Source organism: Onychomys torridus, chromosome 8 (genome assembly GCF_903995425.1).
Source record: "Onychomys torridus chromosome 8, mOncTor1.1, whole genome shotgun sequence".
In the NCBI taxonomy this organism is placed as follows: Eukaryota; Metazoa; Chordata; class Mammalia; order Rodentia; family Cricetidae; genus Onychomys; species Onychomys torridus.
This window is the reverse complement of record NC_050450.1, coordinates 31,908,940-31,923,709: the sequence shown is the minus strand read 5'-3', so window position 1 is coordinate 31,923,709 and position 14,770 is coordinate 31,908,940. Positions and strand designations below refer to the sequence as shown.

The window sequence follows — 14,770 nt, the reverse complement described above, 5'->3', positions numbered from 1 at the left end:
ACACATCCTTGAAAACTCACAATACACTGTAAACAGTAAGCAAACTTTATACCTGTGCATCCTACTATATGTCAGCATGTCAGTCACACTTGAACTTGACAAAAACAAGTAAGCATTGGAACTTAATCCTACAGCAAAGAGAACAGTCAAGTCATGGTACAACTATAAAGTAAAGCATTGTGCACGATGTTGGCAAATTCTTAAAGACACAGGCTAGACATGGTGGCATGTTAATTTCAGAACTTAAAGGCTACAGCAGGAGGATCACAGGTTCACAACTAGCCTGGATCTTTTTTCTTAAATGTGTGCAGATGTTTTGCCTGTGTGTATGTTTGTGTGCCAAGTGAGTGCAGTACCCAAGGAGACCAGAAGAAGGTGTTGGCTTCCCTGGAACTGGAGTTACAGATGGTTGTCAGCTACTATGTGGGTTTTGGGAATTGAACCTGGGTCCTTTGGAAGATCAGAGCAGCCAGGGCTCTTAACCACTGAGCCATCTCTCCAACTCCTCTTGTGTTTATTTTTGAAAATTTCTAAACAGACAAATTCTCTCTCTCTCAATCTCTCTCTCTCTCTCTCTTTCTCTCTCTCTCTCTCTCTCTCTCTCAGCAAGTGCATGTGTGAGAGTGTGTGTGTGTGTGTGTGTGTATGTAAACCTCAGTGTCACCTCATTCTGCTAGGTGCTCACATTTGGGAAAATCTCTGGCTGCATTTCCTTTGCCCAAGGGGATGATACATGACTTAAGAAGACAAAGAGCAAGTCAAGGGCACAGGCTCAGGGCCAGCTCCAGCCTTCCAAGCTCTGCTTTCCTTTAGCTAGTGAGTACAGGCTTCCCCAGCAACCAGGATGCCAGCCCAGTCTTTGTATCACATGCTTCAGAGGCTGGAGGGTCACAAAAGCACACATCCTTGTCTTCTCGCAGGGACAGTGTATGGTCCAGAACTCAAAAGAGTTGGGCTTCCTCAGGACAAGAAGCATTGAGACAAAGTCTCCCCTGGGTGCTATGTTCACACTTTGGTAACCTAAGGCCTGAGGTCTCACGTGAACATACATTTTATCCTATCCTCTTATGAGAGAGACACTTACAAGGAATTGAGCCTCATGGTAGAGGTTGGTAACTCCAGCTAAATGGGAGACTAGGGGATCAAAATTCAGGCTAGCCTGGGCAACTGAGGAAGACCTTGCCTCAAATTAAAAAGTGAAAAAAGAAAAAGAGGGCTGGGGATGTAGCTCTGTAGTAGAGCACTTGCCTAGGATGTGTGAGGTCCTCAGTTCAATTCCCAGTACCACCCCCCCACACACACACACAATGAAAAAACAGATGCGATGCACTGGGCTCAGGGGCTGCACAGCTGGACAGCCATTTAGCCCCCAGCAGCTTTCCATCCTCCTTGGTCAGTCTTCCACCCCATTCCTATCCGCATCCTGGGCAGCCCAAGTCAGCTCTGCAGCTCAGACAGCAGGAAACACTCTCCGTGTTATAGTCTTCGGTACTTTCACTTCCAGGAAGGGGCCGCCAGGACAGCTGCTTAGAGCGACACTGAGGCCAAAGCCATGAGACAGCCCTGCTGCTCTGGCAGGTTAGGGCTGGTCAAGACCAACCCTAGACAGATGCCACCGTCAGCGGTGGCCAGGACATCTCACTGGAGAACGGGGTGTGTCTCAGACGTATGGAAAATTGGCCCCCTGTGTACAAAGGGGTTCAGAACTCAAAAGAGAAAAGGGGATGGAAAAGTCAAATGGACAATAGCCAAGCTGGGCTCTTTTGTTTAATGGCCAGTTTATTTTGTTCTTTCAGGGATTCAACTTAGGGTCTCAGGAATACTAGGCAAGAACTCTGGCTGAGCTGAATTCCTTACCTTTATATCATTACTTACTTATTTATTCATTCATTTATTTATTTTGTGTTTTTGAGGCAAGGCATTCCTCTGTAGTCCAGGATGGCCTGGAGCTCTCTTTATGTGAGGCAGGCTGTCCTTAAACTCACGACAGTCTTCCTGACTCCGCCTTCTGACATGAACCACCACACCCAGCTGTCCTCTGCCCTCTTTAAACTTAACTTTTGAGACAGGATGTCAGTAAGTTGTCTTGGGCTTGCCTGAAACTTGCTCTAGGAAGGCCTTGAACTTTCAATCCCCCTGTCTCAGCTTCCTGAGTAGAGGAACTGAAGTCCTAGTCAGACTTTTGAACATGGACTTGGGTCACATTTTTCTTTTAGGAGACAGACACTCAGGCGTGTGTAAAGAAACAAAAGAAATTTAAGACAGGTGACAAGAGCCCACTGTGTCTACCCAAGGGCAGGCAGTGGCAGAGGCCATGTTTCTTCAAGGCAAGAGTATCTTACACAGGTGAGGCCCCAAGCGTGGCCAGGATCCATCAAAGAGGGTGTGCTTGACAACAGCCCTTCTGAATGCCCGGAGTGAAGCCAGCACCTTCATCTGGAAGCATCCGAGCGGGGTTTAGGAAAAGCATAGTTCCTTGAGACCATGGCATAGTGAAAGAGACTACAGTGTCTTGGACAACAGAGCTTAAATCCCCTTCTGGCCCAGCTTATGTTTCCACTCCTTGCTAAAACAGGTTTTCAAAAGTAACTTTAAGATAGTTATTCACTCTGTGCCTTACAGGTTCCCATCTGTAAGTGGGCTGAATTCCAGCACCGGAACCAAAATGGAGGATAAACAAGATAATACATGGACAGATGCTAGCAAGGTGTAAAATGTATAGTAAGTAGAGCAGCTGTAGTGGGTAGCCATTCCAGCTTTGACCTGGAAGTTCCAACCCCCATTGAGGCTTCGGTAATGGCCACGCCTACAAGGCAGGGCTGAGAGAGGATGCTGAAGACCCGAGTTCCGGATGCGGGGGCTCTTTTAGTTCCGGGACCCTGGATGCTGGAGATAGACCAAGCAGAGTTCTCCAGCGAACACCGCCAGACTGCGCCACGCCTTTCCCAGACTCTGTAAACTATCCATTCATTTGTAAGTTACCCCACAAAATAAACCTCCCTTTTAACTACATGGAGTGGCCTTAATAATGTCACCAATAAATAGCTGTAATAGTTTCATCACTGAACAAAACCTTTGTTGTCGCTGTGTAGGAAGATAATTGTAATAAATACAATCATAAGCTACTAAAAATGTCCTTTACTAATCCACTGGTTCAAGACATGGTTCTGCAAAGCTGGGGACATAGCTTAGTGGGGGACACAGCTTAGTGGGAGAGTACCTGCCTAGCAATCATAGGCCCTGGGTCTGATCCCCAGCAATGCAAACAAAATCAAAGTAAATAGAAAGTCTCACATAGGCAAGGTCTTCTCAGTGTGCAATGAAGTAGTTTCAGGAAATGTGTCCGATGATATGGCGTTGAACAGATCTCAGTCTAGGGCAGCCTGAGAAGACCCTATGGTACCCCATGACTTCCACTCCAGAAGACAAGGAGCACCTGGTGGAAAAGTCTCTAGGCTGTAGGCTCCTTAGAATCCAGAAAGCTAGATCCACTATGTCATGTCAAGGTGTCGGGGGGAGGGGTCACATTGTGGGTTTAGGAGGAATGAATCCATCCCAAAAACCTCTAAAGTCAGGTATTCATGCCAAGCCTTCATGAAATCACAGGCATGAGGGAGGGTCCTTAAACATTTTCTTTGCTGGTTTTCATACCCTCTCCTCCTAGTTGGAGAGTAAGGGCTACAACCTAGACATAAATCCAAAGGAGATAAGAGCAAGCTTTGTCTATACTTGCTGATCTTTGGGGGATAAAATTCAGGAAGGAAAATGGTTCCCTTGACTGAGGTCTGGGAGAAATTATTCCTATTATCTGAGCTCAATATGTAGTCATTTCTCCAAGGTCACTACAGTGTACTTTGGTCCAGGCTGGGACACCTGCTTCTGTGGCTAATTGTTTTCTTATGACCCCATCCAGCATTAGGTGTCTCGGTAGCTGAGAAGGTGCCTTCCCCATGGTCTGGTGTATGACACTTTAGCCAGCACTATGGTCAGCTCCAGCTGAACCAGGAGCCCCCACCATGCCAAAGACTAGGGATAGAAAAACACTACTGCACAGCTATTCAACAAGTCTGAGTGAAGTCCTCTGGGTTCCTTTTTCTAGACCCTCGGCATGCTGTGTGTATTAGGTAAGGCAGTGGCCCCTGAGGTCCCTCTGCACCATGAGGCATACCTCATGCCCACAGGCTGCTCACAGCCAGGTTTGAAGGAGTAGCTCCTGTATGGACGGCAAAGATCATAGAAAAGTAAATGCAAGATTAGTGAGACACACAGTGGGGATGAGGAAGGTGAGCCTCAAGGTAGGTGCTGTCTGTGCATCCCAAACTTACGTGAACCTATTAGGTAGAAGACTGAAGACTGTATTAACTTTAAACTTAGAAGGATGCATTTTCTAGGGGGACAAAAAAAGAGCTCTAGGTTTTAATCTGATACTCAAAGGGGTATGGACCATTGAAACCATCACTACAACCGTCCTCCATGCCTCCCAGGGGGTCATGATCTGCTCCTCCCTCAGGTTCAGCACACAGGTAAGGAATAAATTTTCCTGTAGGAGCTACAGCTAGTGTGCAACCCACAGCAGACAGGTCGGAGGGGGCGAAGCTAAGGGGCAGTGTGTTTTAGGATTAAAGGGGTCTTCCCCTGGAAGCTTCAGGACCAAAAAGGAGGACCACAGGTGAAACTTAAGGACTTGCTGTGGAACTGAGGTGGCCTGGAAAGGGAGAAGTGAGAGACATTTCTCCAGAGACATTTGGTAGAAAGGCACCCTGCCTCCTTCTCAGTCCTGAATCCCATCTAGGCTGGGTGAAGGTCTTTGAATGAGGCATTCCTGGGTCCTGCTCTCACTAGACACAGGGCTGTTAGCAAATTACCATGTCACTTTCACTTTTGAGTCTTACCCACCAATGTGCACTGGTCTCATGAGAAGACAAACACCTTTTTCTGAGAGAAAGGGTAAGTTAAGTTCTCAAGAATTCAGGTTGATCTCCAACTTGCTATGTAGCTGAGGCTGGCCTTGAACTCTTGATCTTCTTGCCTTCACCTCCCAAGTGTTGGTATTATGGTTCTGTGTCTTTAAACAAACAAACAAACCTGCAATATGTGTGGTAAGCTTGCATGTTTGCGTGTGTGTGTGTGTGTGTGTGTGTGTGTGTGTGTGTGTGTGTGTAGAGGCCTGAAGTTAGCACTCAATGTCTTCTCCATTCAGCCTTTATTTATTGAGGCAAGGTCTCTTGCTGAACCTGGAACTCCTCAATTCTGGCTAGTCTAGCTAGCCTGGTTGCCCTTAGCGTACCTTCTCTCTGCCTCCTGAGTGCTGGAATTACAAGTGGCTACCATGCCTGCCTGGCTTCTGTGTGCATGCTGGGGATTCAAACTCTAGCCCTCACACTTGCATGGCAAGTATTTTATCCACTGAGCCATCTCTCCAGACCCTTAAGATTCCTTTCCTACAGGGATCACTGTCACACTTAGGGACCCCAGGAACTTTCCACAAACCTAAGCCTTACCTGAGCACATATTATATGAAGGAGTCCACTTGGCTCCCACAAAACAATCCTAAGGGGAAAAGAAGACCAGCCACACACTTTCCACATAGCTCATATTCTTAGATTGTCCCCCTTGACTTTTAAATTCCTATAAAATATTCTCCCCCAGTTTAATGAATGGTTCATTTTCCTCATTTTAAACATACAGGGAAGGCTCCATTCTAGACACGGAGGCCCCAGAACTGCATGAGACAGACTTAGGTGGATTCTTGTGAAGCACAGATGTTTGGAATAAGGGGGAAGACAGCAAACTAAGAGTGGACAATTTCAGACACTAGTAAATGCGATCAAGAGAATAAAAGAGGGTGATCTAACAGTGGCGTGGGGGATAATAAATTAGTGGGAGGATCCTATGAGAACGGCTGAGAAACACAGACTACAAATGAATAGCCAGTACAAAGGCCCTGAGGCACGAAGAAGCTTGACATGTTCAAGGGACAGAGAGGAAGTCAGTGTGGCTCCAAGGGAGGGACACAGAGACAAGATAAGAGAGTAGGCCAGAGAGGCTCTGTCAGGAAATCCAGGTAATAGTGTGGACTGGGAATTTTGATTGAATATTGTATTCATTCATAATGTGTATGGACATTTTGCCTGCATGTATACCTATGCACCATGTACACACAGTGCCCACAGAGACCAGAAGAGAGAGCACTGGATAGCTTAGGACTGGAGTTACAGTTAGTTGTGGGCAGTCATGTAGGTGCTGGGAATTGAACCTACGTCTTCCCAAAGAGCCACCAGTGTTCTTCATCATTGAACCATCTCCCTAGTCCTCTGGGAATTTTATTTGAAGAGCAGCAGGTCTTAAAGGAAGAAAGTGACACAATGGAATTCTGGTTATAGGGGAAAAATGAAGCAGAGCATCTGGGCTAAGAGAAGGTAAACAGTCAGCTCAGGAGATGCCACCATTACTAATCTGCACACAAAACCAAGACTTATTTGCAAGGTGTTAAATTTTCCACATTATTGTATGATGCTACACCAGACTCTCTCATCTGATGAAGTGGGGCTCCCACTGTTCCCGAGATGGCAGCTGTGCCCTCTGCAGCCATCAGGAGAGGATGGCTGGCAACAGCTCCACAAAAACAATTGCACAGCCTGTATGCAAACATGCTTTGTGCTTGTCTGGCAACATTCAACAAAGGGTGAGTGTCCAGTGTGTGCCAGGCACTTGGAAAGTTGTCCTACAGTATTAAGAATACATTATTAGAACTCACATGTAATTAAAAACCAAAATCACCCTGTCTGGGAAAGATAATGGGCCGGCCCTTGTTCCTCAAAGACAGTAGACCAGCTGAGGTACCAGTCCCTTTACCATGCAATTTTCACTCAAAACTTGCATCAAGCCAAACACTCTTAAACATCTTTGAAGAGGGAGAAGAAATACAGCAAGAATACAGTCAGCCGTATTTGGAGGAAGTGGGACATTGTAAGTAATGAGATTTGACCCTAAGGTCAGCTTCAAGCCTGGAATGTCTCAGGCAACTGAACTCCGAGTTACATTGTTTCCACAGAGCTTTCTCTTCCCATCCGGCCCTAAACTATGTGCAGAAATGGTAACCACTTGAGGCATGTTCAATCAGGAAGGCAAGTTCCCCAGTGGCCCTCACTACCTGCATTCAGCCAATACTCCTAGAAAAGAACTAAGAACATACTGTTTCACGCACAATCCCTACCTCGTCTGACTCTGCTTTCTGGCCTTGACTTCTGACCTCCAACCTCCAAATGCTTAGTTAAGGTGTGCAGTACCATGACTTGCTTTTGAAAAAAAAAACTATTAGGACTCAATTTTGTCTCCACATCACCAGACTGGAACGTTCTATTCTGGAAAGAGCAAAGTAACATGGGAAAGCAGAGTGACAGAGAGAGAGATCGAGATCAACAGGTAGAGGAAAAGAGAAAAAATAAAGTTTTTCTGTGACTGGAAGACACTAATTCTCTGATATGTCGTCCCCCCCCCCCCCCCCAAGAATCTGGGGACTCTTTAAACAGGACGGCCACAGAAGCTCAGTACACATGAGCTAGAAGGGGGACTCCACCACAGGGAGCCACATGACCCAATAAGACAACTTCTGTCCCACATTGGGCTGACAAACCAGTTGAGAACACCTCTCCCCTAAATTCATGTCCACCTGGGACCTGAGAATGTGAACTTACTTGAAAGTCATATCCTGTCAGAGGTACCGCTTGAAGGACAGTTGTGTCCTGCCGGGTTAGGGTGGCTCCTGTGAGAAAACGGACACAGACCCTCAGGCAGACCATATGAGATGACACCGAGGCAGAGACTGTGAGGAAGCCAAGAGCACTCAGAAAGCTGAGGCAATAGGGCCAGGAATTTGAGAACGGATTGGACCATACAGTAAGCAGACAGCTAGTCTGAGCTGCATCCCAAGACCCTATCTCAAAAACAAGTTGGAAAGGTCATCTCCAGACCCTTCCAACGTCAGAGAATACATTGTTGCTGCAGCATGTTCTCCAGCGTCCAGTACTTTGCTACAGTAGCTCCACTTCCATAGGCACACCAAGTGTCCAAACGACTCTTCCCAGCCCTGGCATAAGAAGGAAGAAACACAGAAGCCTCCAGTCCACTGGGCTTTTCCAGCCTCCCAGTGGCCACCAGCAGCCTGGGGAGGGAGGGCAGGGGAGCCAGGATCACGTTTCAGGCATTCCCACCTTCTACCACAGAAGGACAACCGCAGGGGAATTGCTGTTCTCTCCCTTGGCTTTCTAGCTTGCAACCTCTTCCAGTTAGTGTTTCTTTTCTTTCTCTTCTTTTGTGGCAAGGTGTCACTATGTAGCCCCCCAGTCCTTCCTGGAATTCACCATGATGACTCCACTGGCCTTGAACTTGTGGGAGCCTCCCGCTTCCTCCAGGCCTGGCTTTTAAATTCCAATCAGTTCCTACCTGAACAATGCATTCTCACCAACTACCTAATATTTCTAACTTTACTACTTTTATATAAATTTATTTAGGCATCTGCTTTACCAGTGAGCTAGGCAACAGCCTAGTAATTTTTACCTTAACAGCCATTGCTACATCATTATTACAATAAAGGGAAAAATCAGCATCATGTATGGCATGCAGACCTGATGTATTATGTGTATTTGAACTACACACTGAAATGAGTACACAGTATTTTTTTTTTTTTAAGTCCATTCTTGTACCACTTAAAGGATTCTCCGGAGGTAAACCGAATGGGATAAGATAACTATTCTCCATTTAGTTGCCTGGAACTCTGCTCTCCTGAAAAACCGACTTCAAGTTCTTGGATCTCCAAGTCCTCTCCCTGGAGGAAGATCATACTCCCCCATGAAGGTAAAAGGGCCGGCGCACAAATAGGTTCCAAGAATTCCGAGTTCCCACGCGGGGCATCCTAAAAACACGTACACGAGAGAGAAAGTAATTCTAAATACCCAGTCCGTGCGAGTGACAAGGTCTGGGAAGGACTGACCTTTTCGCGCAGGGTGCAGTGGACGTCCGAGGCGACGCGCCCTTCCCACCACGGCTCATCCATCACCGCCGCAGATCCGAGGCTACCGGGACCTTTGGGCGCACCCTACGAGGACACAGGGCGCTTCAGCGGCCGGAGACACTTTCCCCACCCCGCCTTCGGTCACCCTTATCCTAGTCCGTCCCTGTCCCCGTCCTGGACGGGCGCCCCCTCCTGCCCCGCTCTGCGGAGCCGGTGGTCGTCTGCTGTCCTGAAAAGAGAGCAGTGTACCCTCCCCTCTCTCCGCCCGCCCAACCTGGGGCGATCTAGAACTGTGTGCAACAACTTGCAGAATTTCCAATGTCCCCTTCTGCAAAAGTTGCAAAGTTGCTGGCCGCAGTAGCTCGCCGGGGCTGACTGGGTCACCAGCTCTGAGTCCCCAACTCCTCCCCCGCCGCCCAGCCTTTGTCCTGCTCGCACATCCTGCCCTCAAGCCGGGGCGAGACTCACGCATCGCTGTCCCCGCGTGGGGGGCCGCGGGTGGCGGGTCCCTCCCCGCACCGGGAGCGCTGTGCCCTCCGGTGGCCGTCTGGCCCTTGGCCTCGCGTGCTCGCGACCGGCGCCTCCGCAGCCCGTCCGGCCCGGCCACCGGCGCGCCCCTGCGTGCGCTCGGTCCCGCCGCGGCTCGCAGTTCGGGCCGCCGGGGGCCTCCCTCCTTCGCTCGGGGAATTGGGGGCCGGGCCTCGCGCATGCGCCGCCGGCGCCCCGCGCCCCGCGGGGCGGGGGGCTGGGAATGGCAGTCTTTCTTTCCCCGGCGCTGGGCTGAGCTTCCTGCCCACCCTCCTCCCTCGCCCAGGAGGAAAGCTAGGCTTCACCTTCCCCGAGACTCAATGGGGGGAGGGTCGCCAATCACCCCGCCGGCTTGATCCCGGGGCGGGGGGGGGAAAAGGCGCCACCTGCGCGCGCCGCGCGTGGAACCAGCGGCCGGGACGCCCCCAGAAAGTTCTGACTTCCGCATGCGCTGCTCCTGCCAACCTGCAGACGCTTCCACCTGTCTTCCTTTCTTTTCAGCCTGTCCTGCGATGGGGAGGTAGATTTCCAAACAATTCCCACAGGAGCCCCAGAAAAGCCACCCTTGGTTACGCACGAGTTCCTCCTTATAAAGGGGGCTCAGTGAGTATTTTATTGTGCTCTTAAGCATGCATCCATGCCGAGCATGGCAAGGAAAACAGTCCTTATGGCGGGTTGCAGGATAGAAAGCCCTTTTAATGCACTTGCTTTCAGAACGGTACTTTCTGGAGTCAGCCGTATAATGGCATAGCATCCCGCTGTGCTGATTTTTGTGACCCCCTTTGGTTATTCCACTAACTTGGAATCAAATCCACCACCTACCTGGGTGTTTTTGCCCAGTTCCACAACCACTTAGAGCTTGGCTTCAGGTAATGGGGGCAGGGGATACAAATTGCAGAAATCTGCTGAGGATACCTTATGATTAAATAAATGAGAAAACGCACAAAAGAGGATAACCACCGGGCCCGATAGAAAGTGAACAGTCAATAAATAATTACTACGAGAAAGACTTTAGTTTTTGCTTAGTTTTCTACAAGTAAGAAAACTTTTTTTTTTCTTTTTCCAGACAGGGTTTCTCTGGGTAGCCCCAGCCGTCCTGGAACTCACTCTGTAGACCAGGCTAGCCCAGAGCTCAGAGATCCGCCTGCCTCAGTCTCCTGCGTGCTAGGATTAAAGGTGTTTGCTACCACTGCCCGGCTACAAGTAAAATTTTACTGGTTAAAAATATAATTCAGTTTTGAAAGCCTACCATAGTGGTGCATGCCTGTAATATTAGCACTCGGAAGACTGCAGTTTAAGAACCAGGAGTTCAAGGCCAGCCTGAGTTATACAGAAGTTTGAAACCTGTCCAGGATATATGAGATTAAAAAAAAAAAAAAAAGCTTACACTGAAAAAAGTTTTAGCATTTATGAGCCCTCATAAAAATATAAAATACTCGGGATTAAATGAATGTGATATATGTTCATGAATGTATGCATATCTTTAGACCAATGTGTAAAAACTCTAACACCTCCATGTAGAAATGGATGGAGTTCATGAATAGGTGTGCCAGCAAAGAAAAAAAATTTCACAAGGACAATTGCATGTCCACAGTCACTAATAAACACAAGTTTTAAAAACTGGAGCATATCTTTATCAAGGGTGTTTTTGTGTTTGTTAAGTTTTTAATGTTAGCATAATGACATTTCTCACCTATGTGTCATTATATTTAGTTCTCAATCATTACCCTCTCCTACTGTCAAGGGTTTATTTTTTAGCACAAGACTCCGAAGGTTGGTAAATACACAGTGTTCTTGGAAATGCAAATGCCATTTTTCTGAAAAACAACATAGATTGAAAAGTTTAAAAGTATCATTTGATCCAACTATTCCACCTCTGTGAGTGTGAGGCCAGGCTGGTGGTGTACATAGTGAGTTCTAGGCCAGCCAAGGTTAGATAGTGAGACCTTATCTCAAAAAACAAAACACCCCCCAACACACACAGACACACACACAGACACACACACACAGACACACACACACACACAGACACACAGACACACACACACAGACACACACACACACACACACACACACACACACACACACACACACACACACACACACACTGTGGTAAAGTGTTATAACAAGGAACTAGCTAAGAATGACCTGCTTACTTTGTTGACTACCATGGGAGGCCTTACCCACTCTAAGGAGTGGATGGGGTAGAGTGGGAAGGAGGTAAGGAGGCGGGAGAAGGGGAGGGAGGGGGAAGTGGGGTTGGTATGTAAAATAAATATATTTAATTAAAAAAAGAATGATCTGCTTATGAAGTTGTTTTTTTGTTTTTTTTTTTTAAGAATGACTATGTAATGAGTCAGGGCAGGGTGACATACACAATATCTGTAGTAATCAGGAGGATAGAATACGGCTTTACTATTTTCATACATATTTATTCACACACAAAAGAAATTGGAAATATCCATAGAAGTACCGACTATAATCAGAGTGATAATTGGGGGGGGGCAGGCTAGCTATTGAACCCAGGGATTTGCCCATCCTAAGCAGGCACTCTCATTCCCTACCTCTTCATCCTCAATCCTGGAAATCTTTAATTTACCCCCTGCCAGTATATCTGTGTCTTCTAAATCTCCCACAAGAAACACATACTGCTTTCATAACCACAAAAAGAAAGTGAATGTTATTTTCAATACTTATGTGCTACGTTGTCGGGGTGGGGGCTCCCCTGAACAACACTTTGTGGTGTTGTTTGTGTTTTGCTCACATTTTTTTGAAATCATATTACTTCGTTTTCAGTAATCCCCCTGTTCTGGGTACATGGAAAGAAGAAAGGCCTTGATTCTTCATTGGTTTATTGTCTCCCTTTCCTACACATCAGCTATGAGTTTATCAGGGACGCTCGCTGATAACGGAAGGCGAAACACACACTTTGGGCTTTTCTCTCCGGGCTGTTTTAAGAGGAGTCTAAACACAGTCTCCCAGCCCTCTTTTGTGTATCCTTATTTTCCCACTATCTCTGAAGAGTAAAAACACATTGCACCAATAAACTGATGCTTTTAGAGGTTGGTCTCTGGCCACAGGTGCCCTCAGCAGAGGCGATTTCCTGTGCTGGCCGCTGGGAAACAATGTAGCTGGAGTTACTTCTCCCAGTCAGGCCAAAAGGTTTGGATCATTCAAAAACTAAACTTTTATTAAGTGCTTATTATAGAGCAATGGCCACTTCTCCACCCTCCACCTCAAAAGCTGACCGTTAAGGAATCAAAGGTTTGAAATAAAGAAATCCTTGCTACCTTCCAATTTCCTATGTATAAAGTGAGAAAAAGAAAATCTCTGCCCGTTACAATCTTACTTAGAGGCAAATGAGTCTAGTATTTCCACCGTGTTATTATTGACTGTTAACTCCGCAATAAACTTGCCCTCTCCTTCCTCCATCTGCCCCCTTTCATGTGATACAAGCTCACCCTGGTCCCAGGCCCCATTCTATTGCTAAGGATAGCCGTTAGCTTGTCTCCTTCAAAAGTGACTTGCAGGGATCCAATGCGAGAGAGATGGCTTGGTGGTTGGTTAGGAGTCCTTGCTGCCCTTGCAGAAGACTGGAGTTCAGTCCTCAGAACACATGTGAGGCACAACTCCCTGTAACTCCAGCTCCAGGGGACCCAATACCCCTCTGATGCCGCCTTCTTTTTGGGTACCTGCACAAAATTGCGCGCGCGCGCATACACACACACACAGAGACAGAGAGACAGAGACAGAGAGAGAAATAAAAATAAATTTTCTAAGGATAATTTGACTGATAAGGAGCTGGGGACAAGGCCGAGTTAGAGTGCTTGCCTAGCTTGCACAAAACCCCGAGTTCAATCCCTGGAACCATACTAACCAGTTGTAGTGGAACACACTTGTAATCCCAGCACTCAGGAGTTAGAGACAGGAGTATCAGAAATTCAGCTACATAGTGAGTTCAAGGGCAACCTGGGCTAGAGCATGCTTTTTTCCCCTCAAAAGTGACTGGTGATATGGCCATGGGGTTATGCTCAGATTTCAGGGACCCCAAAAAGACCACCATGGAGACCAAATCCCATATGTAAAAGCAAAGAGGCTTTATTTTCAAGCTCCTAGGGTTTGGTCTCTGTCTGTCTGATGCCGTGGTGAGAGCAGAGAGCCCTGAGCTCAGGCCAGGTAGTTTTTATCATAGCAGAGGTTGAGGTGAGGGGATTTCCAGGGTTCAGGACCCTGATTGGCTGACATTTGTCTAGGGGTATCTGTAAAAACAGAAATAGGTGTGTGCTAGACTCAGGGACATCTGGCCACCTTATCTAATGGTTGGAATATTGGGGATGTCAGGTACTGCCCTTTAGATGCTGGCCCATCCCTGGGTGGGATCAGCTGATGGCTTTTCCTGGGTCTGGGTGTTGCCTGCCAGTAAGCCTGTCACAGAAGCTGTGTCTGAGCCGCTAAGTCTGTCATAGCAGCTGTGTGGTCAAGCTGTTTTAGGGTCCCTCTACAGTGTACACTCCTGTAATCTCATTAGTCATCATACTGAGGCAGGAGGATTCCTATGAGTTTGAGAACAGCTTGAGCCAGATAGCAAGTAAAGGCCAACTAGGGATATATAGCAAGACCTTATCTTACCTTCCTCTATTCTCCAAACCACACACACACACACACACACACACACACACACACAGACCAACCTGTGTTCAGCAACGTAGAGTTTATTTCCTATTTTTCCCTTTACACCAATGGAGCATGCTGTTCACATCCTTCTGCCCCTGTTCTTTCATGACATGGCCCTAGAGCTGCATGGTACCCTAGTGTCTCACAGTGCGGATCCATCATGATGGGCATTTTCTTCTGATGGACCCCACCATTGCTCTTAGCTCTTTGCTGCCATGGCCACACTGTAGAGAATGTCCTGCAAAGGAGCTTCTTCGGGGAAGGTGTTTGGGTAGTGTTTCCTCCAGGTCTGAGGAGCTCATACCGCTTTATTTAGAACCCAAAGTATGAAGGCTGGCTATGTTAATAGGGACGGAAGGAAGACACCTGCCTTATTACAATTTTGGTCTTTAACCAAAACCAAGCAACCCTTTCAAACTGTTTCTAGCCATGTGTTCCAAGGAACCAAGAGTATTTGCCAAATCCTGTAATGATCCTGGCCTAGATAATAATTCTGTAAATTAAACTCAACAATCAAACAGGAATCATAAAAAAGTAGTATTTTATTTCACAAAC

At 47.2% G+C, this 14,770-nt stretch overlaps 1 protein-coding gene across 1 annotated transcript in view; it reads right to left on the bottom strand.

Moving 5' to 3' along the window:
• Ccnjl (cyclin J like) overlaps positions 1-9,669 on the bottom strand; it is a 56,616-nt gene extending 46,947 nt beyond the window's left edge. Inside the window, exons 1-2 of the mRNA XM_036197443.1 lie at positions 9,482-9,669; positions 8,993-9,097 (exon numbers count right to left, since the gene is read on the bottom strand). Of these exons, the coding sequence (XP_036053336.1) occupies positions 8,993-9,055 (63 nt within the window). The 5' untranslated portion in view covers positions 9,056-9,097; positions 9,482-9,669. The remainder of the gene's footprint in view (positions 1-8,992; positions 9,098-9,481) is intronic.
• Between the last annotated feature and the right edge of the window lie 5,101 nt (positions 9,670-14,770).